This window comes from Cuculus canorus, chromosome 4, assembly GCF_017976375.1.
Source record: "Cuculus canorus isolate bCucCan1 chromosome 4, bCucCan1.pri, whole genome shotgun sequence".
Taxonomy (NCBI): Eukaryota; Metazoa; Chordata; class Aves; order Cuculiformes; family Cuculidae; genus Cuculus; species Cuculus canorus.
In genome coordinates, this window is record NC_071404.1 from 41,032,312 (window position 1) to 41,054,877 (window position 22,566).

Sequence of the window (22,566 nt, forward strand, 5' to 3'; positions counted from 1 at the left end):
AGCAAGCAAAAGAGAAATGTTGGTGATGCACTATGAATTATGAAGTTATTATAAGAAGATTGTTAGATGGATGGGGACCTATGATGTGAAGCAAATACAACTGATGTTCTTGTAAATAACTATTAGTATCAAAGCTCACAGTGTTTCTTCAGCAGTTCTTATCTGATTTGTGTTGCATACAGGAGGTCTATTTGGTCTTTAGAAATTGTTAATGTACTATGAGGAAAAAAAGCTTTAAATAAAATAGGACTATTTCACAATATACCGTACAATTTATATAATAACTAAGCATAAGAGTTTTTATTGTAAAACTGCAAGAGTTACTAGTTTTCTCTAGATTTGCAAGCTTTTAACCATATGGTACATAACTGTGTCTTGAAAGCATAAGACTAGTTCAGAGAGCCGTCTTTTTATTAACACTTTCACCAAAGGCAGCAAGGAAGGTAATTGCAGAGCATAATAGAACTAAAACTTATTTTCTTATAGTGTTTTTTTTTTTTAGAAAAACAACAACAAACCCCCTTTGGAATTAGGCTCTTGGAGGGGAATTAATGTGACTTTCAACTATGTATTTTTTCCAAACTGATAATGTAATGCTGGGCATTTATATGCTGATGTACTACTGGAAGAGCTACACCGTACCTCAGGACGTTTTGTTAACTTATATTTTTATTATGTGGTTTTTAAACTTGAAGTGGTGTTGTTTCAAATTTTGTTTCAGTATTACAGGATGATGTTAAGTTGGAGATCATGTTTGAAGTGAATTAATTTTCCATTTTCAAATGTTCGAGGGTTTTTATTCCTTTTTTTTTTTTTTTTTTTTTTTTTGTGAGAGGCTTTTCCCAGGAGTGTTAGTACACAAGGTCCTAAAGAATTGTCTGAGTCTTTACAGAGCACAAGGTAACAATTGCTCCATTGAGTCTCAAAGGGCGTAGAAGACTGTAGGCAGGACCCCCATTACGATCGCCTGTAAAGGAACTGTGCCTTTTTACTGGGGTGTTTGTTAAAGATTACCAATCTTGATAATACTGAATTTCAAAAGCTGAGTCTTTAAACTAGAAGAATAAGAGAAAGTGGTAACAATAGCTGAGTGACTGTGGTCTCATATAGTGCTCGCTTTTGTAACCCATACATCAAAAGAAAATTTCCCCCAGAAGAGGTGGGTTTGGGTGCACTGCTGCTGAATTGTATATTAAGTTTCAGCTTCGGGTTGCAAAAACAATCATGTTTTTAAGTACAGTCAGCAGCAGGATGTAAAATCTACCTCTTGGAAGGATTCTGAATTTTTGTCAAGTCCTATCCTAAAGATATTTCAATTAGAAACAATACTTTCCATTTTTCTTGGGCTGTGAAACTGCTTGTCATTTGCTTAATTAGCTGCCAGGACTTCAAGATTTTAACTGGAAGAAGAGAAAAACAGACAAATCTTACTCTCCGGTTATATAGTACCAGTAGGTAAAGGAGTAATGAACTCTTCTGGGTTTTTTTTTCATCATCAAACAATATTGATCATCTGTTGCTATTTTTTTTGTTTCCATAAAATCAGAATATGAATCCCCCACTTCCGCCACCACCTCTCTTGCCTGCTGCAATCATTGCGTCGGCCTCTTCTGGACCTCAGTCTGCAGGTGTAGGACAAAGGCCTACACAAGGATCAACCGACCAAATGTCACATTTACGACCACAAACTCGCCCAAGTGTGTAAGTAAAATTGAAACTTTTTGCCAGTCAGAAAAATGGAACAAGATCAATAACTTTACATGTGGTTATATCGTGCCAGCTGGCAATTTTCAGCTAGAATTCCCAGAAAGCCAAACATACAACTCAGAACAAAAGCAGCAAAATGTACTTAAAGGTGATATCCCAAACAGCCTTCATACTGATGGTTATTTATGTCTTACATAAATATAATCAACTGTTGCTGTGTATAGAAAGGACTGGTAGAATATATTCAACATGCAGATGATGAATGAATCCTTGAATTAGTGATAAAGACTATAAATTGCAAGTGGTGGACTCTGGAGTGAATTTAATGTGTTTGTTATGTATGGAATGAAAAGACTATTCTCATGGAATAACTTATCACAGAATCACAGAATCACAGAATCACAAGGTTGGAAAGGACCCATTGGATCATCGAGTCCAACCGTTCCTAACACTCCCTAAACCATGTCCCTAAGTACTTCATCCACCTGTTCCTTAAACACCTCCAGGGAAGGCGACTCGACCACCTCCCTGGGCAGCCTGTTCCAGTACCCAATGACTCTTACTGTGAAGAATTTTTTTCTGATATCCAACCTGAACCTCCCCTGACGGAGCTTCAGGCCATTCCCTCTTGTCCTGTCCCCTGTCACTTGGGAGAAGAGGCCAGCTCCCTCCTCTCCACAACCTCCTTTCAGGTAGTTGTAGAGAGTAATAAGGTCTCCCCTCAGCCTCCTCTTCTCCAGGCTAAACAACCCCAGCTCTCTCAGCCGCTCCTCATAAGACTTGTTTTCCAGCCCCCTCACCAGCTTCGTTGCTCTTCTCTGGACACGCTCCAGAGCCTCAACATCCTTCTTGTGGTGAGGGGCCCAGAACTGAACACAGTATTCGAGGTGCGAATTATGTCAAAATGCAGAAAGTGCTGTATTTTATTAGACTGTTATATTAGCATGTCATTGTCAGACTGCTCATGTAAGTTTGAAGATTATACATTTCAGTTAATTAGCAGGTGGCAGTTTGGAATGAAGACAGAAAGTTGCTAGTTCATCATCACGAACTTGTCTTCACATACAAGCATCATGTCATGTGTCATCCTTCTGGGTGAAAATATTTTGTATGTTAATCTGCTGTGAACAGCATCTTCTTGGGAACTTATTTGTGTGTGGCTTGGAGAATAAGAATGATAAAAGAAAAGGTAAAATTCAGCAGTGGCTGAACCATCTAAATGGGACACATTTGAATAATGCAAGGATCGCTTTTGTTCTGTGTCTTTGTTTTTATCTTCCCACCAAATTTCCTCCCACTGCAAAAGAGCGCCCTTCCTGTATAGTGGCTGCATCTGGATTTGGGCTGTTTCTTTACTGCTGAGCATTTTAACACTGCTTCTTATGGATTATTGTGCTTAGCACAGTTAATCAAGTTCCCATCTCATTTATTCTCATCCCCCATCTTCAAAGGGTTGCTCTATACGAGGATACTAATGAAATTTGGAATGATTTAACTAAAAGGGAAGCTAATGAACACCAATTAAAGCACATCAGTTCCTTTTCCATAGAGCTTTGGTATGTGGCTTTGTAGATCGCCCCTAAATCATGTACCAGTAAAGTCTTTTGTTGCCAGTGTGTTAATACATTGCCTTTAAAGCATATTTTGGACTTGGTTTACCAGGTACCTATATTGCCTTTAAAGCATTTTTGCAGAGAACGCAAAATTTCCTGGGTTGACAGCAAGGCACAAAAATATAATGCAAAAAGGAGAGGCATGCAGTTAATGCTATATTTACTGTGCACAAGAGACAATTTTGATGAGAAAATGTTTTGTAAAGCTGCTTTTTTTCCATTGGGGTAGCAAGGGGGGTAGGAAAGGCTAGCATTGCAAGTAATTGTAGATCCTTTTTCAAAAAAGGGGATATTCAACCCATCTACCCTAATTTGCTACCTCTTGTGAAAAGTATATTCCTTTTGAGAAGGTGTGATTTATTGGAATGTTATTTCCTTTAGGTCTCAATCCATAATTATATAAATGTTTTTGTATAAATGCTTTAAACAGTTTTCTAATGTTAAAATTGTGGCAGAAGATAGAACACTGTGGTGTTTAAAACACTATCACTTTTTAATGTGAAAATAGGAAATTTTGCAGTCTTACTGGAAGACTTCCCCAGGAATATTCCAGCTTGCAATTGCAGGAGTGTCAGTTTTATTTTTACTTTTTCTTTTCTGAGAATATCTTTTTAAAAAGAAAAAAATCCAAACTGTTTCTGAATGTTCGCTATGGTTTCAGATGCACAGATGTATTATGTATTAATGTTGCATAGAAGGGAAAAAAGGGAACTAACCTTTACAAGAGAATAACTGATAGCTACCTTACCTGTAGATTTCAAGTTCTAGTAACATATCTTTTTCTTGCTGCTGCAGTTACACAGGGAGATTCAAATTTTGTAATTTGAAAAGTAGTTCTGATACTGATCTTCCATTCCCAACCGACGGAACTTCTCCATGTTCTCCCCACCCCTCCAAAAAACCAAAGAATTTGGCAGGTCACAAAGTGTTGAGAGATCCTAGAAGCAGGTGTAGGGAAAAAGATGTGGGATATGCTGGAATCTGTAGCTGATAAACACCTATTTAATTAAGTTCACAAACTTAATGGAGAAAATAGATAATCTTATTAGAAGTATTGTACATTACATTAAAGTACAGGTAGGAAGATATTCTGTGGTCATTGTTTCCCTTCGTATTGCCACAACTTCTGTTTTAATATTGGAACAGTATGATGAATCAACTTACAGGTAACCCTTGCTGTGCCCTCTCATCTCTGACTGAACTCTCTCTGCCAGAAAATACAAGTGATGTTTTCAGTTGTTGTAGGTTTATCAATTGCATCTACTTTCCTGTCTTTTAGCTATATTGCTATATATCCTTATACTCCTCGAAAAGAAGATGAACTGGAACTGCGAAAGGGAGAAATGTTCTTAGTCTTTGAACGCTGTCAGGATGGCTGGTTCAAGGGAACTTCCATGCATACAAGCAAGATTGGTGTTTTTCCTGGAAATTATGTGGCTCCAGTTACAAGGTATATTTTTATACAAGTGTCTAAGTAGTTCATCTGCTTTGAAGTCCAAAATGATTCTGTTCTAGTGTTTAATACTAAAAATGGATAATTAAAGAGCTTCGGTTTTCAGTAACTAGCTCATTTTTCAGTTATGTTTTAGTGTTTTCCTTTTAATTTTCACAGGGCAGTGACAAGTGCATCACAAACGAAAGTTCCCATGTCTACTGCCGGCCAAACGGGACGAGTGGTAACTATGGTCAGCCCTTCCACTGCGAGTGGAACATCTCAGAAGCTCCAGGGGAATGGTGTGGCAGTGAGCTCCAGCACAGTACCCACAGCTGTGGTTTCTGCAGCACATATCCAAACGAGTCCACAAACCAAGGTCCTTATGCATGTGACAGGACAAATGACAGTCAACCAGGCTCGCAATGCAGTTAGAACAGGTACAAAAAAAAAAAATGTATGCATGGTAGACAAACTATAGGGTCTGTCTGGGCAAGTGGCTGGAGTCAGCTTATCTGTAAATACGTGTTGGATTTTTTAAAGGCATTTTTAATGTCGTTTTTTTAAAGTTGAATGCTTTCTGAAATGACAAAAATTATCCGTGAGTTGTTGAGTCTTTTCTTATTCTTCTCTAAGCAACTGTGTGTACATACATACTCCTACTTTAGGTGGAATTTTTTTTCATTCCAACAGTATCTGGGATGGGGCCATTCTTTATGCTTCTCCACTCATGCAGTTCATGTAGTAATAAAGTTGATAAGAACTTATGAGTCATAACTTATTTTTTTCATGTTAACTGCCTAACAGCTACAGATTGCTTTAATTTAGTGCTCACTTTTAAATTCTCTTCTTACATCTTTGAAGACCTTCAGCACTCATTCCAATTCTTTTTTGGGGCTCTGGCTTGGGGTTGGTCCTTAGACATTCCAGTTTGTTCTTTAAACTTGACTGCAGCTTCTTTCAGCTTTAACTCCGAGGCTAACACTAGCACTAAGGCTTCGAGATCCGTACCATCTATGCCGTAAAGTTTTGTATTTCTGACAGGTATAGCTGTGCCTTTACTGTCTGGAGCAGGCCACATCATAGTGAAACATGCCTTCTTGTTATTTAAACCCAGATCCAAAAATGTTGATAGTGGTGTTTTCAAGAGTGTTTGTTTACCAAATCCATGCACTTCTCTGTGGATTTGCCAGGCTAGGAAAATACCACACAACTGGAGCCTAATCTGTTCCAGTTGCTCCTAGGGCCTCAAAAGAAAAGAAAAAAAATAAACCCTTCCATTTCAAACTATCCCAGTGTTTCCTCTTTTCAGCCTTGAATTTGAGGCCTAAGATCTCTTGGCTGACAGAGTCATGACCAGAGGTTTCTTTAATCATGATATTCTTATTGGCAGAACAGAAAAGAAAGCCAAAAATGCAAATGGTATCATCTGTTATCCCCTGAAGGATGATTGTTTCTTATGGTCTCAACATCCATGAGTTAGCTCACCCCCTCTTCAGAGTCATGCATCTGTGCGCATTCAGATGTCAGCAACAGGATTGCTTTTGGAGTCAGGATACATACATATGTCTTCAGAGAAAATTTTATTTCCTTAATTGGCCACATCATCCTCCAGTCTGATCTTAGCCTGGAACAGATGCGATAGTCCTCTGTATCAACTTTACCTTTAAATGAAAATAACCAGGTGCTATTGGCAGCTGTTAAGAGAAACTAAGCAAAGCACTTTCCTGCCTCTCAGGCTTAGGAGTTTCTACTCTAAGTCCTAGAAGCTTACAAGTGACAGCACAAAGGAGAAAGCTCCTTCAGGCTGCAGAGGCCTCTCTGCTTGCAGTCTGCACCACTGTCAAGATGAATAAGCTCTTGCAGTTCTGTTCACCTGGAAAACATGACAGCATACGTCCCACCAACTTTTCAGGTCCAAAATGGAAAAATCAAAACAGCTGCACTCTCTTCACAGAGAACTTAACTTTGGTTTGTGCTGCAAAGGTGTACTGTTAAGTCACAAATACAGGTCTGTCCTTTATAAGGGCCTGAGAACTGAAGCAATAATAGCTGCTTTGTGTTCAAATGTTACAGAGAACTTTGTAGTCACCATTTGTAATGTGATCATCTTGAACTTTCCCTAGCGCCTTTGCTGAGTGTTACTTTCTTGATGAGGTTTCACAGAGCAATGCTGCATTTTGCAGGACTGTTCTTCAGTTTCCATTTAGCTCAGAACTTTGACGGTGCCTTTTGAAATTGTCTTAGTGAGACATTGCTAAACATCACCGTCACTGAGAGGGCATGCATTCTTTGATTGAAAGGTACTGGGAAGTAAATGTGTGTTCTGCCTATTTCGGTAAAGGATGAACTGTATGAAAACAGGGTGACTTGAAGCATTTTTCCTACTGATTCCATCAAGGATAAGAAAACAAAACCAGAAACCTATTCTATGCTTGTACTCTATTGATTGCATGTAAGCATAGACATATCTTCAGGAATAGCTGCTGATCATAAGAACTCACGAACAAAAGGCAGTGTTAATAATTGATTTTTACAAAAAACCCTGCTGCACTCTCCTTGTCTTCCTTTTTGAAGTGTTCGTGATGCTCAGAGTTAGGAGGGTCTCGTATGGGGAAGGGATTACATATAAAAATAGACATAGTATTTAGGGGTACTTTCTTTCAAACAAATCGTGTATCTTATCTTAGAGATTGTAATTAGGTATAATACTGTAGGATTGTTTTGTCAAATTTATGAACTTTGTCAGTCTTCTCTAACATACTGTTGATGCAATCTAAACAAATTACCAGGGAAATTTCTAGAGAGCAGATATAGAGAGAAGTGCTGGAGGCTTGATTCCAGGATATCACTTATAACAACCCTGAAGCTCTCAATTAATATCTGAAAAATCAGAATAAATTGATATATATGAGATGTACACGCACCAAGCTAGAGGGGTGACAGCTCCTTAAATACTAAGTTTCAGGGTGTTTGAAGGAAAACCTGTGCAACACTGGGATGCTGCATTTTGCCTTATTATTCATGTAAGATATCTGCTGTTCATACTACCCAGTGATGCAAAGATACCAAAGCTGTTGAAATGACCCAAAAGCATGTATGGTTGACCATAGAACTGTAATAGCAATGTTGCTTCTTGAAAAGGATAAATTAATTCATGCAGAGCTCAGTGCCTTGCAGCAAGGCTGCAGCCCTTGCAGCCCTGTGCTGTTCTCCAACTTCCAGTGTAGATGTTCCTTTTGTTTCATAGGGATACAAGTAAATCCACTTCTATATTTAAACATCCCAAGAGACAATAGCTTACGTTTTCAGAGAAACCACTCATAGCAGTAATTGCCACCATACTTATTGTTTGAAAGATCCACTAAATCTGTTGTGGATTTTGTGAATAGTTTAGGGAAAACAATCCAATTATATTTTTAGTAACTTCTATAAGGAGCATTTCTTCCTACTTTGTTTTATGTGTCCTGACAACTACGCAGCATATTAAAAGGAACAAACAAGTTCCAGGCAGGATTTAGCTAGCTCTTATGAACAAAAATGTAATCTTCACTTCGCATCTCTGTCTTTATGTGAAGCGTTTTACTTAGCAACTCAGATTTCTCCACAATAGTTGCCGTGCTGCTATTCTTCCATTGCATACTGGTGTAAGTAGGGTAGCACTTGCTACTTCTTTGTTCTGCTGAGGTAAATTTTGTGCTTTAAGGTGTCATTATAGTAATATAAATGGAAGCTACAAAGGTAGGAAGCAAGCTTCTTATAACCGAGTAGTTATAACACAATGACTGTATGTCACTTTGTGTCTTGAGAAAAGATGAACTCTCACATTTTATTCTTCTCTTCTAGTTGCTGCACACAGTCAAGAAAGACCTACGGCAGCAGTCACACCCATACAAGCACAGAGTCCAACATGCCTTATTCCTGCAGCTGTGATCATTCCTCATCACTCGGTTGCCTCCCAGCAGCTCCAGCCCCAGCTTCCAAATACTGCTGCTTACGTCACGGCTGTGAATGTGAACCGCTCAACCATCCCACTGGCATGTGCAGCAGCTTCTTTGAATTCTCCCAATGCTGCTGCTTCGTCTTTGGAGGGAGATAGTAGTGGGAGAACTGTAAATGCTCACCCTGGAGCTCCTGCGTCTCCGGAGAATGCTTTAGTGGCTGGTGCAAATGCTGCTGTCAGTAAAGCAGACAAGGATGGCAAGGTGGGTAGAGAATAAAATCACTCCCTTGACTTCTCCCATTTTCATAATGCAAACTTTTAAGAGATCCATATTTTTTTCTTATAGGTGCTGAATAGCAGCATTGGAAGGTTTTGAGGCTGATATATTTTGCTATTACAGCTATGGACAAGTTTATTCTTGCCTATGCAAGAATAATTCAGGATGGATAAAATACAGATCAGATCTTCTTGAAGGGTTAAGATAGGGTAGCGGTTCATGCAGGAAACACAAAAGGCAAATGGATAAAGTTCAGAAGAATATTTGATTGACTGTTGGAATTTTAAGTATTTTGTTTTTGTTTACCTGCAGTCAGTTTCCTGAATACTTCAGTAAGTTCTATTGTTAGCAAATGTTATCAGCAAATATCCCTAAACTAAGAAGATTGTAATACAGAAAAACCCCAAACAAACAAACACATTCATGAACTTGTGGGAACATAAAAAGTTCAGTCTAAGAAAATAAACCTAATATTTAGTGAAATTCCGTATTCTTTTAGATTGCCTTCTTTATTATGGCAGACATACTAAGAGATTATGAAAAGCATGCTACCGGCAATGTTTATTGGTCAAAGGAAAAAAAGGCATGTAACTGTCTTTTTTAATCGTAGCTCAGTAGAGCTTGTAGTGATTCTGCTTTCCTTCCTTCTATTTGAACTGTTTTCCTCTGTGTCTAAATTAATTCTCACTGTCCAACAAGCCATGTGATTATGTTATACTGTAGGCAGAAACATTCCTCCAAGTTTCTAACTGGTATTGTTTTACAGATAACTGTGGAACACTCCTTAATGAAGTTTATGAAAATTTAAATCATAGGCTGTAGGCTCATCTCACCCACTTTTGAATTATGTTTTAATGATTATTATTGAATGTAGGCACCTATAACTTTGTTTTAAAATTGCTTTATCCATAGCCACTGGAATCAAAGTGCGGTGCCCTTAGGCAGGGCTTTTAGAAAACTTATTTACAGTTTAAAGATAAAGATGCTGACATATTTGGACTGTTTAATTTTTTGAGATTCTCTTTTTCTTTCCCAGTTAGACAGCAGTTCTTTGCTGAAATAGCTGTAAGTTATTGAAGACTTGGAAGAAGGACAGAGGGTTTTTCATTCACAGTTCACTAATTCCACTGCATCCAAGCTATAATAAAAATCTGACATTGTTCATGCTTTTCTCTTTTCTGTGGTTATAATAGCTTGGTTTTGTCTCCGGGGCTTACAATCTGGCACCTCTCATAAACACTAAATTCACTCAGTCAAAGGATTGGTAAGAAGATCACTGCCACACCCCTTAAAAAAAAGGCAAGAAACACAAAAGCTACTTAAATAATTCCCTTCAGGGTAAGTAATAGTCTTCAGGGATTCCTGTCTGGACAAGCAAAAAGAATGTTTACAATTCTCCCCTCTAGCAGAGCAGGAAAACACAATACATTCCCCTTGTGGCAAATTTCTGTTAAATCATGAAGGTCTTACTTTACTGAGGGAGGATAAATAAAAGACACTTATCTAAACAGCAGCCTCCAGGGCAGGCTTTTCTCCCTACTTAGTTTGAAATGCCTGTGCCTTCCTAGAAACTTCCATGTTAAAGAAATGCTTTACTAGTTAGATTCCCACAATGGGAATCTAACTTTTTACTCCTTTTTCTGGAAAACCTTTTGGACTAATGCCGTTGGCTTTTTTGGTAAGCCTTAACTAACTAAGCAAAAGAACTTAGCTAGTGTATGGTCTAGGTGACTTATTGTTTTTCTCTTTAGAATTTTAATAATTATCTTTCTCTTTTATAATTGTCACAATTATCTTTTGTGATTTGTACAATATCAATTATCCCCTCATAATTTACTGAGTCCTCTCTGATCATGATGGCATGTCTCAGAGGGAAGTATTCAGCTCTTCACAGGAGACTTCTGTTCTAAAAGAAGGCACTGCTTTTGGTTTACAGAAAGAAAAAAAAGGTTTGCTGAAGCTGCTTTCTGGAGCATCCACGAAACGCAAGCCCCGAATGTCACCTCCGGCATCACCAACGCTGGAGGCTGAGCAGGCAGCTGCAGAGTTAGCCCTGCAAGGTGCAGTCGGGCCAGAGCTTCCATCAGCAGGCGGTCTCAGCAAAGCGGGATCCTGTCCCACTGACAGTGAGGTCTCTGGGCTGGCACAGGAGATGCTGCATCGGAAAACAAGTTCCATGGATTCCTCTGTTCCAGTAGCACCACCACCTCGGCAGCCTTGCTCATCCCTTGGTCCAGTCCTGAATGAATCCAGGCCTCTTATCTGTGAAAGGTAAATTATCCTACGCAGCTAGATGGGGGCAAACTGAGAAAACATTCTCTCTCACACTTGTCATGTATATTGGAACTGTTTCAAAATGCTGAGATTTTATAGCAAAATGAAATTTACTATTTTAACAGTGCTTTATATGCTTACCAACCAGCACTCATATTTGGTTGTTTGTTTACTTTTTGTCATACTTTGAGGTTTTGGAATGAATAGACACTCAAATATTGTGATGACAGGTGTCACATGAGAACTGAGGTAGATAAAACAGGCCTCTTAATTTGAAAAACATGAACACCTTATAATATTGCCTTTATGAATATTGCGTTAGTCCTTTAAGATTATTAGTAGTGCATAACTGCCAACCTGGATACATGGTGAATGAGATCCTTATCTGAGTGGACTTAATATGTGATTTCTTGAGCTGTTGCAAAGATGCTTTTACTACCTGAATGCCCTGCTGTTCTGCTTACCATGTAGCAAGCTCTAAGGCAGCCTCTGTGATAAATAAGCCTGAAAACCACATAGTAGTCTGGACTCTGAAACTGCCGGGAAGTTGCTTTCAAGTTCTGTCACTTTTTTTGTGTCCACCTAGTATTTTCAAATTTCCAAGCCCTCAGTAGATGGCATGGACTGCGAAGGAACTGGCAGTTTTCTAACTACTATCTCCTGGTAATAGAAAAGCATTATGAAGACTGTCATAGGATTTCTTTTGCAGTAGCTACGGGATTGTGTGGCATACAGGAAAGAAACGGTGGAATTGCAATGTTAACAGCTTTAGGACTGAACTGATTCATGCTGACTACTGTAGACTTTGTTCTGATACTGTTATATTAACTCATGGTGTGTGGGCATGCTGTTTTTATTTCCAGAAGCCCATTGATCTTAAGCTACATCCATATATTAAGAACCAGACAGCGTGTAAGTTTCTAGTTTGTCTTTTATTTGACGTCTGTCGTACCTTTAGTGTTTTTTAAAAGGTTATTACTACCTCTATGCAATTTCCTTTCAGGAAATTTCTATTTCATATTGAATTTCTGAAGTAGATGTGCACTTGCAGATGGTAAATAAAAACTGAAAGACTTTTCTTTAAGAATAACATAAATTAATTTCACATTATCAGTAGTCTGCTTGGCACAGTAATGTCTTTATGCTTTGAATGGGTATCAGGTTCACTCTGGCATGACTAGTGGATGCTTGCGTAAAGCTATGTGCATCTTTACAAAAAGTATTTTTTTCAGTGTTGGGATGAAGACTTTTTTTTCTCAGAATGACTTATAGAAAATAATGCTGGATATTTTTATTGATCTAGTAATAACATACACTTAACCATTCTTTTTAATATCTCTGCGTCCTTACTGTTATTTCAATAATTGCTACCAGAGAAGTGCTACTACAAGATCGTTCTTGCTGTTAGTCACAGAGAATTGTTATATTTTGGTCAGCATATTTAAATAGAATTTCACATGGATTCTCTTTATCCTCTTTCAGGGCAGGATTAATTCGTTTTCTGCTTATGTGCTCTTGTCATGTTTCCATTTCTTTAGGCTGAATTGCTTAAAATTTGCTGCTTAATAATATCTCTTGTATTGTACTCAATATCTTCAAAGTAATTTATAAGTATCAATTAATCTTCATTAGCCTGTAAGAAGGAGTTGGCAAGAAACATACTGAAGAAGTGATAGTATCTTCAGGGAATGTTTGGGATTGAGGAGGATAATATTCATGAGGATAAGCTTAAAAAAAAGCTGAAGATCAGAGAAATCTGCCAAAATTGTTGTGCTCTTACATACCACATTTCCAATCACAGACTATGATCTGTTTGGAAAAAGAAACAATGTTATTCCTATACAGACTCTGGCTTTGCATTATAATTGTTAGTGTTCAAGTTTTATTTTCAAAAGTGAGTAAAGTATTTAGGATTTATGTTCTGCTGATTACTCTGCATGAATTAGGAGCAAAATTAACTGTCTGAGCTCTGGAAGGCCTTTGCAAATGTTCCTGGATTTGATATGAAGTTTTCTCCAAAGTCCTAGCTTCCTTTAAGACACAGTAGCAAATTTGTATTCTAATTCCACTGTTTCTCCATTCACTAGAACTGCAAGTTGCCTTTGAGTATCTCTTTTCTGTGTGTTCCTCAGAAAATTGGAAGTAAAAGTTGTGAACTTGTTTCCAGTCACACAGAATAAATGCATGGGCATTTGATATTTTTGATAGCAAACAAGTTCTTGGTGACATGGATTTGTAGATGTATACTTAATACTGGTGCCCATTTCTCTTAAGGAAGGGAAGATGATGACATTCCATTCTGTCACTGTTGAAGGTCTTCCCTGTAGCAAACCAGTAATGTAGTTCCATTCCTATATGCACTCTTCTTGCGTGAATTAGGTTGCTTGTTCACCGTGGCCCGCAGTCCTTCATATGTTCCTTGTACTGAAGGAACAGAAAGAAATTTCATTCGAGTTGTGCTTCCAGTCTGGAGCAGTTTGGAGAATTCCTGTCTCTTGGGACTTGGCAGCAGTGTTTGATAATTTCTTGTAATTCTCCAGCCAAGATACAAGTCATCTTGGGGAGCTGTGATTTCTTGAATGGGTGCAGTGCTGACACAGCCACGGATCACTGTCTTCTCATTAAAAAGATAGACCCAACACCCTGCAATTCCCAGAGGGAGCTATGTTATGCTATGAATAGACAGTAATTTGGTTATCTGAGGGGTTTAGTTTTTTCCATGACAAGAGGTAAAAGAATATTTCAAGCTCTTTTCATGAGCTTTCTCCTTTAGAGGGAAACTTTGATAAAATAGTTTTGATTTTTACAGTAGGTATACAGCACTGTAATAATAAACTCCCCCGCACACCACAGTAGTGTTAAGGACCTGAAGTTGACCCTAAGTGCACATCACTGCATACCCTGAACTGTAATAGGAATCCTTCATCCAGTTACAGCAAAGGACAGCAGTAATTTTGTTCTGTGGTTAAAGTGACTTGAAGTCATTTTATCCACCACAAAATGACTGGTGTAACATCTGCTTCCCGTGAGCAGGCTGCTGGCATTAGAGGGCAGTAGGTTTTACCGCATCTGGCAGCATTTAATACTGTTAATTAAATGCTAAGAATCAGTCTGCCCTAGATGGGTGTTGACTGTCTGTGGGAGTCAGGGCAGCTACTCAGCAGCCAGGAGAGCGGTTCAGCAGCAGGGCATAGGTGAGATAAAAATTGAAAGTGTAAGAAAAAGAAACTAAAGTGAGAAGTTGAATCATAAGAATGAATTTAACTTGTGTAATACTATTAATTCCAACTTTCTGTGTTTTCCTCAGCTAACGTTTTATGTCAGCCATTTTATCCGTTTGGTGATCAGGAAAACCACAGATAATTGTCAAAAAATCAACTCAAATAGCTGGGAAGTATTTTGTGTCTAGTGAAACAGAAGCAATTAAGAATGATAGAAACAGATGAGAGATATAATCTTGTTCGTTTTACTGAAAAGTGTGAGAAATACCAGTATTAAAAATGAGTAGAGTGGAGAAATGTGAAGACAGATCACCACTGCCACCAGCCCCTCCTCAAAAAGAAAATAAATTAGCAAATACAAAGTCCAAGAGCACTGTGGGTTACAGCCAAATGCATTAGGAGTATCAGGAAAGAACTGATCACAAATACAGTGGCTGCTTCTGGGAAGCTAAAGTACATTCATTTTTTGATATTAGTATTTTATCACTAGCTGATTAAAAAGAATTAGGATAATATTTTGAAAATAAATGAAAAATACCATGACACAGTAAAAGAAAACAGAAAGAAGAAAACACATATTAAGTGCGTGTAAAATACTAGAGATTAGGTGACTGCAAAAGATCTGCAAATTGGACCATTAGACATTGAAAATATTTGCAAATACTGGATAGGGAGATAAACAAGGAAGTGCTTTGGAAGAGTCAAACATATGGGAATGAACACATTTTTCCAAAACATAGGTCACACTTAGTAAATGTGATTATTTTTCTCCAGAGTCTTGGCAATGAACTTTTTGGCTTAAGCAAAAGCCTTTTACTCTGCACGAAATTGGTAGTTTTGGCAGTATGTTATAGATGATTAAATAGATAATGGAAAAATAGGTTTTGTTCTATATCTGATCAAAGGTGATCTGAGTAGACAGCTGTGTGAATGTGTAATGCGTCTGCATCTGAAAACTTCTCTTTGGGCAAATAGAATTTGTAAAGTGTGGCATGGCTCGTTATAACAAAAGAAAGAGATGTGGTTCAGAGGTACAAAGCCTGATGGATTTCTTCTCATTAAACATTGAAAAATATAGTAAAAGAGCATTTTAACAGCAAGAGTGTTGTGCAAGATAGATATGAAAGTAGTTGAGATGCTAAAAGTCAATGAAAAGTACTAAATGACTGCAGGGTTGAGGAAGTTCAAAACTGCATGGAAAGCTGAGGAGAACACTGTTTCTGTGCAAACTGTTGATCCTCTAGGGTGGGCAAAGAGAAGATGGATTTTTGCAAAGCTCTTGTTTTTAACAGTCGGGAGGCAGCAGCAGAAGCTAGGGAAAGAACAGACAGGTCTATCAATTTGGGAGAGCGCAGAGGTTACTGATGAACAGCATTAGAAACTGAAGCTAAGTGTATTTCACGTGTTTACATGGCAGCACTTGACAGGATGCAAGGTAAGTAAGGCAGGTATTCTTTCCTGAAACCCCTTTTTGAACGAGCTTTCTTTTGCATAAAACTAGTGCTCTGAGTATGTTATGTAGCGTGCTGGTTAATTTTTGGCCTGAAAGCAACTTATTGCCATAGAAGTAGTTCTTCATAGTTCTATTGCAGTTCTTTATCCTTTACTATCTTGTTCTGTCTGAGTAGAGGCTAATTTTTTATCTCAAGTAGTTTGCAGTCTTAATTAAACTTACAGTCTATTAAAAATGTTTGCTTCTTATATCCTAAGTCAGCATTAAAATCCAAGTTGCCCACAGAAGAAGTCAGTGCGGGCATCTGCCGTGCTGCATAGGCTTGACTGAAGATGATAAATCTTTCGATTGGCTTGGTAACTTTTATGAAGCATGAATCTAATAATTCCAGTCTTCTGAAATCTGTGGATTGTTGTTAACTGAAACAAAGCCATAATTTGAAAGTCACTGATAGATAACATTTGACGACTAAGTCGTAATATGATTTGCTATGCATAGATTTCAAAAGATACTTTAATTATTTACACAGTGCTGCTACACTTTTCTGAATACTTTTAACTATATGGACAGAATTCAGTTTTGGTTTAAAGTAAAATATAATAGCTTTCTCTGTTTCAGTATTACAAAATTAACTTGTATTATTATATATGTATTGAGCTATAATTGATATTACATCCTTTACATGAAGTATCCTGTTATTTTAATATCAGATTAACAGTCAGATTGTTAATTTATTAGCTGAATCTGTTATATTAATAAATTATTTTAAGATTATTAGGATAATAATTTTTGTGATCCATTAAGTAATATGTAATCTTCATGAGTGCAAAGTGCTCTGATTAACTGGAAATTAGATTTCATCCAACACTTCTCCTAGCACTGTTTTAAGACTCTCAAGCATATGAATTCTACCATCAGCCATGGATTCCATTTGATTTCAACTTGTAGACATTACTGGGTTTGTAACGAGAAACTGAGTGAAAATGTATGTCAGAAAACTCAATCAAGAAGCTGTCACAATTGTCTGCAGAGCGGTTAACACCTATATTTTAGGTTGACATGAACTCAAACTATGGTAGAAGAGATTGAGTGGTGTTACACGTCTTTCAAAACAGAGATGCAAGGGTGTAGCCTCTTCCTAATGTGCTCATATTTGAAAAGTGATTTTACTGTGAAAAAAACCAAAATAAAAATACTGTTTTTATCAGGTGCTTAAGAAAATTGTTGAGTGAATGCTGTTAAAAATACTTTTTTAATACAGTAGTACACCAGTGGTACAACTGTGTCCAAATAAGATGGCATGCATTCTATCCCGAAAAGCTTCTAAGATAAACAAGATAAATTTAAAACAACATTGCAAATTAATAGGCTTTGTTAGTTGCTGCTTTTTTTCTGTGCCTTTCCTTAAGACTTTTCCCTGGGGTAACATCATATTAAATACAAAATTGTATAATCATGCCTAGTTACTCATGTGAATGCTTTGATTTTTTTGAGTCACACTGTCTGGAAGAGTCTGCAAATTTATGTTTAAAAAAGTTTATAATTTTCACCTGATTTTACCCATTGTATGTATTTTTACTGGGGTCTTGGTGAAAGAAACTTACTTGGTAGGAGATGCAAACATTTGACTTAAATTCCTTACAGTTCTATTGTTGTTTTCTGTTCAAGATGTACTTAACTTTTAGGTTGTTATGTACTCAGTAAACAGTTCTGGGCAGTTTCCTGTTTTAACACGTACTGGAATATTTTCAAAAGCATTGGTTTAAAAAAACAAACAACAAACCAAACAACGCTAAATTGAGGTGTTTCTTTCTAATTACGCAGGTACAGGGTTGTGGTATCCTATCCTCCTCAGAGTGAAGCAGAGCTTGAACTTAAGGAAGGTGACATTGTTTTTGTACACAAAAAGCGTGAAGATGGCTGGTTCAAAGGCACTCTGCAACGAAATGGAAGAACGGGCCTTTTCCCCGGCAGCTTTGTAGAGAACATTTGAGAAGATTCTTTCCAAGAGCTTCAAACCGTATTGTACTGTAAAATAGCACAAATATTTTACCAGAAAAAGCACAGTCATGAAATATTTTCAAATGACTGTAATGTAAACAAAAATCTACATATTTTTACAGTGTCTATAGCACAATTACACCAGCGAACAAAGAAGATGAAGGCATCTGCTGGTTTTATCACTTTGGATTCTTAAGCGTGATGTGTGCCTTGTACTGTCTGATTTGTTATATAGAGAAACTTTTTTTTTTTCTCCCAAGTATGTTACATAAATGAACCATTGTTTACAAGGCTGTAACTAATTTATTCTTGTTTTTTTAAACTTGAATTTTATGTAATAGCTAAAATTCTTGTGACTATGATTTTAACAAATTATTAATTTATGAAAGAATAACTAAGGGGAAGCTGGATTCTCTCCTTATGAGCAAGCAATTATAATATCTGATAAAGAGCCTCCCATTTATCCTCTGGACATTTTTCCCCTGCTATGTCTGCCAGTGGAGTTAAGTCTGTTTTATGAGTTAATGTTGAGTGGTGGTGAAGTGGCGTTAAATAGAATTTGCCAAGTGGGGAAAAAATGTATATTTTGTTCTTTGGACAGAGAAAAAAAATGTCAGTGCTGTTCTTAAGTCTAGTTCTACTTTGTCATAAATCACCCAAGTAGAGTAATGTTTCCAGGAGGCAAAGATGTATGCGAACAACTGAATAAAATTCTACCATCTCAAGGTTAGGATCATCTCAAGGTTAAGAAGGAAGAAATTTAGGAATGCCAGTAAGAAATTCCCTATACCTTCTGCTTATGAAATAACTTGGCTATTTGAACAAAGCTTAGCTTTGTATATTTGGCCAGTTCTTTGGGCATTTAGCGCTCAAAATCCAACAAAGGAATGTTAAATCCCAACACTTAGAATTATTATATCTTGAAAACATCTGTTTGATAAGACTGAATATAAAAATAAAAGAATAAGTTGTACTTAATGTCTAAAAATGCCTAAGAAGTGTAATTTGCTATGTTTTCTTCTCAAACTGATCTGCATGGCCAAGAGATGTTTTAAAATGTCTGAGCAATAGTGGTGGTAAGTGATGCACTTGTGTTAAAGTAACAGGCTGTATGAAACACTGTGAAAACTTTACTAACTTCTTAACCATTGCTACTTTGGTATGCTCCAGCCTTTTCTTTGTCTTGCATGTGTTCTCAATTCTTGCAGTAATGTAACTGTTCGTGGTTGGCATTTTCCATCCCAATTTCCCATTGCTGGGTTATTTTGCTCTGAAAGTTTCCCAAAAGCCACTTGACCAAAACTAGTGAGCAACTCACTTTCAACCATGGAAGGTGTCTGGTGTTTGAATAATTAATAAAATATTCTAGTGTCCTTGCAGCTGATGGATATGAGGAATGCAGGCTGCAACAAAAGTGTTAATTTTTCAGGGTTTTGTTAGAGATTTGACACTGGTGAACACACATGCTACTCAGCTGGATTTGTTTGGGTTTTTGTTTTATTTTATTGTTTGTTTATAGCAGTTTGATGGTGATTTTTTGCAAGACACTGAGCACTGTTATCTCCAGTTAATTCTGATGTAATTTGGCTGTTACTCAGCACTTTACAAAGGGAAGCCAGTAGTGTGATTCAGTGTCGCACAGTCTACAAGAACAGTGATGAGAAAGCACACAGTGATGTGTTAAAAAAAAAAAAAAAGTAGTATGAAAAAGATTAAAAGATAAGTTACACGCTGAAAAATATCAAATGTTAATGACAAGGATTTCTTCTAATATCAGGTAGTATCATGATGGTCTTAAAAATATGAAAATATATATCTTATAACTATATATAGTTGGACATGACAGCATTCCCAAATTAACCATTTCTCTGAAACACTGTATAATTAAGTTTGTTTTTAAATATTTTTAAATAGTTTACTTGAATATTCATGTAATATATAAAGGTTTTGTGAAATGAATTTTAGTTAGAAAGAAGCTGGTATCAGCTTTTCTCAGCATAAATTGGCACTAGTGTGTCACTATATTCTTATTTTGGAAAAATTAGTGCATTTTATATTAAAGACTACTAAAGGTTAATTTTTTTCTATCTCTACTGTTCATATTTTAAACTAAGTGACTAAGGTACCTCTATTAATAGAATTTCATGGTGTAAAGTCAGTTAAAAATCAGCTGTTAATCCAATAGTTCTCTTAGATGGAATACATTTTTAATTGATATTTTTTAACATTAAGTAAATGTTTGTAAAAAGGGCTTATTACATAGCAGTGCAACAATGACAAAAATGTGGTTTATCATGCCTTTTTTTGTGATCTTTTAGGGGTTGTTTTTTGGCTTTGGCTTGGGATTAATTCAGTGTAGAAACAGACAAACCCTGTACATTTGCTTTGTGTAATTCCATAAAAATTTTTGTAAGGTATTTTATATCTATGCTTGAAGTCCAGTGAATGTTAAGTGTTTGATTTACTATGTTAAACTTCCAATCCTAATAAATATTTTCTTAGCAAACAGCTCAATCAAAATGCGTATGCAAACCTTAAACGTAAATTACTTGTAAAAAAAATGACAATAAAAATACCAGAACTTTATTTCAGAATTCACAGGAGAATATTTCTGCTTATAGAGAAAAAGTCTACACATTCCATGAGGTTAGAAGTTTGGAATGATGAATATAATGCAAAAATTACAGAGAAACTTGAGAATCTGGCTTATCTTTTCCGTCTCTTTATTTCTGCAAGTAACTTCAGAAGTGGTAGGTAACTTCCATTCAGTCTTGGCACAACTGACTAGTTTGGTCAACAGCTTATCAGGTGCAGAATAGTCATAAAGTGCTTTCCCTGGAGGAAGGAGTGCCAGCGTGGTGGATCTGCTGCGTATATAATTGAGAGAGAGTCCCCAGCCCTGAAGGTGAAGCATCTGCCTGAACTGTCACCGAGGGCAGAAGTGTTTGGTGTTAAGAGACTGGTTTGCTCTGAAGAACTTTGCTGTGCACAGCTTTCAGATAGTAACTGCCTCCCTTGGAGATCTTTGAATCCATTTGAATCCAGTCATGTGTCTACTATATACGTGTGGCTGCTGGGAAACCGGAGAAAGTTAATCCTAAAAGTGTTAGCAAAAATGTTTATGTTCTATAAATGTTTCAGCTACTGCAACAGACAACTCCTTATTTGAGACTGACCAGGACCTAGATCCTGCTAGTCGAGGGTGCGTGATGCAGCATTAAGTCCCCTGGGTAAAGGAGGAGCAGTCTAACTTCATTTAATTAAGGGGGAAGGAGGCAACATGATTTGTAGAAATGCAGAGTAGAGAATGTAGAAAAACAGCTTTATTTGTTTTTTTCAGAATTGTGGTCTGACATCAGTGCGTCTATGGAGAAGGGTACACGCAAACATAATGGCTGTGCAGTAGAAGTAAGACTGTTTCTTTGGGAGTTAAAAGGTTTGTTTCCTTTTTTTTCTGGGTTGTTTGGGTTTTTTTTTTTTTTTGTGTATTGTAATTATTCAGTAATTCTAATATGTGTTTAACATTTGGATCACCAAAGGCGCCTGAAATCCTGTTCACCTTGACTTCATTACCTCTGCTTTATAGCAGTAATGACAATTATGACAGTTTTGCATAGGCTTCAAAACATGGCTTCTGAGCATTCTAGGTTTTTTCACAGGGCTGGCAAAATGTTTTAACTGGCTTTACCCTTTCCAGTAGCTTTAAGCAAATGTGTTTAAAAGTGTATATTGACTTTAATGAAACACAAGAATCCAGTTGTCTAGTTAAAAAGATCTGTGTCTGACATTACTAGAACTCCTACTGTATAGTCTTCTGTATTTGCACAATAAATAGCGATGCCACTGGTTTTGGTAGGACATGCCAATGCACCCATCCCCTTTGGAATCTTATCAGGAATCTGCAATACCCATACTTCTCAAATCACTTGCAGGTGCTCTTTCTCTGTACTTTGATAAATGGTTAATGGTAAATCTTAAAGCAGATTTGAAGTTTGACTTGAGCAACCAGTGTCATAATTCTTTTGAATGACTTTTTCATTCATAAGCTGGCATACTTGAAATACCTGTATATAGAAACAAAAGAGCTGAGAATGGTGATGGTGGATGGTGAGTACGTGGACATTAAATGGGGGGAAAGAATGGGAAAGGGAAAAAGATTTAGAAGACCTGTATATGGAACGCGAATCTTACTGAACTTATTTGTGATCTTACCTTAGTTACCAGGGTCCAGTTCTGTGAAAAGATCTAGAAGGAACTTGGATATCTAAGGCTTGAAAAAGCAGCCCTCGCTCTTTACCTGGTCCGTTAAGCTTGTATTTGTTTGCTGATCGTCTTTACAACAACTGCTGTTGCAGTGGGCCCCAGCTTCATCATCCTCATGTCAAAACACATCTGAAATCTAGAACTAGGCATCTGTCTGTATTCCTGGATTACCTGAAAGGCTTGATATGATATGTGTGCTTTGAGAATACACATATGAAATCAATTAAATAAAAAAAATGCAGCAGGAGTTGCAGGTTTACGTTAATGAACAGGAGTATTGTCCACTTTCTATGTAGTCTATGCAGTAACATGAATATTGTAGGGCTCTCTTAGGAAATTATATGGATGTGCAATGCATTCTTCTTCCACAGTGTTCAAGCTC

At 37.1% G+C, this 22,566-nt stretch overlaps 1 protein-coding gene across 3 annotated transcripts in view; it reads left to right on the top strand.

Moving 5' to 3' along the window:
• Positions 1–20,631, top strand: part of SH3RF1 (SH3 domain containing ring finger 1) — an 88,092-nt gene extending 67,461 nt beyond the window's left edge. For 2 of the 3 annotated variants that reach the window (XM_054065889.1, XM_054065890.1), the window contains exons 7-12: positions 1,547–1,701; positions 4,600–4,770; positions 4,933–5,192; positions 8,599–8,957; positions 10,909–11,243; positions 17,745–20,631. In XM_054065889.1, coding sequence (XP_053921864.1) covers positions 1,547–1,701; positions 4,600–4,770; positions 4,933–5,192; positions 8,599–8,957; positions 10,909–11,243; positions 17,745–17,913 — 1,449 coding nt within the window. In that variant the 3' untranslated portion in view covers positions 17,914–20,631. The remainder of the gene's footprint in view (positions 1–1,546; positions 1,702–4,599; positions 4,771–4,932; positions 5,193–8,598; positions 8,958–10,908; positions 11,244–17,744) is intronic. The other variant, XM_054065888.1, reaches the window with a different exon arrangement.
• Positions 20,632–22,566: the final 1,935 nt, after the last annotated feature.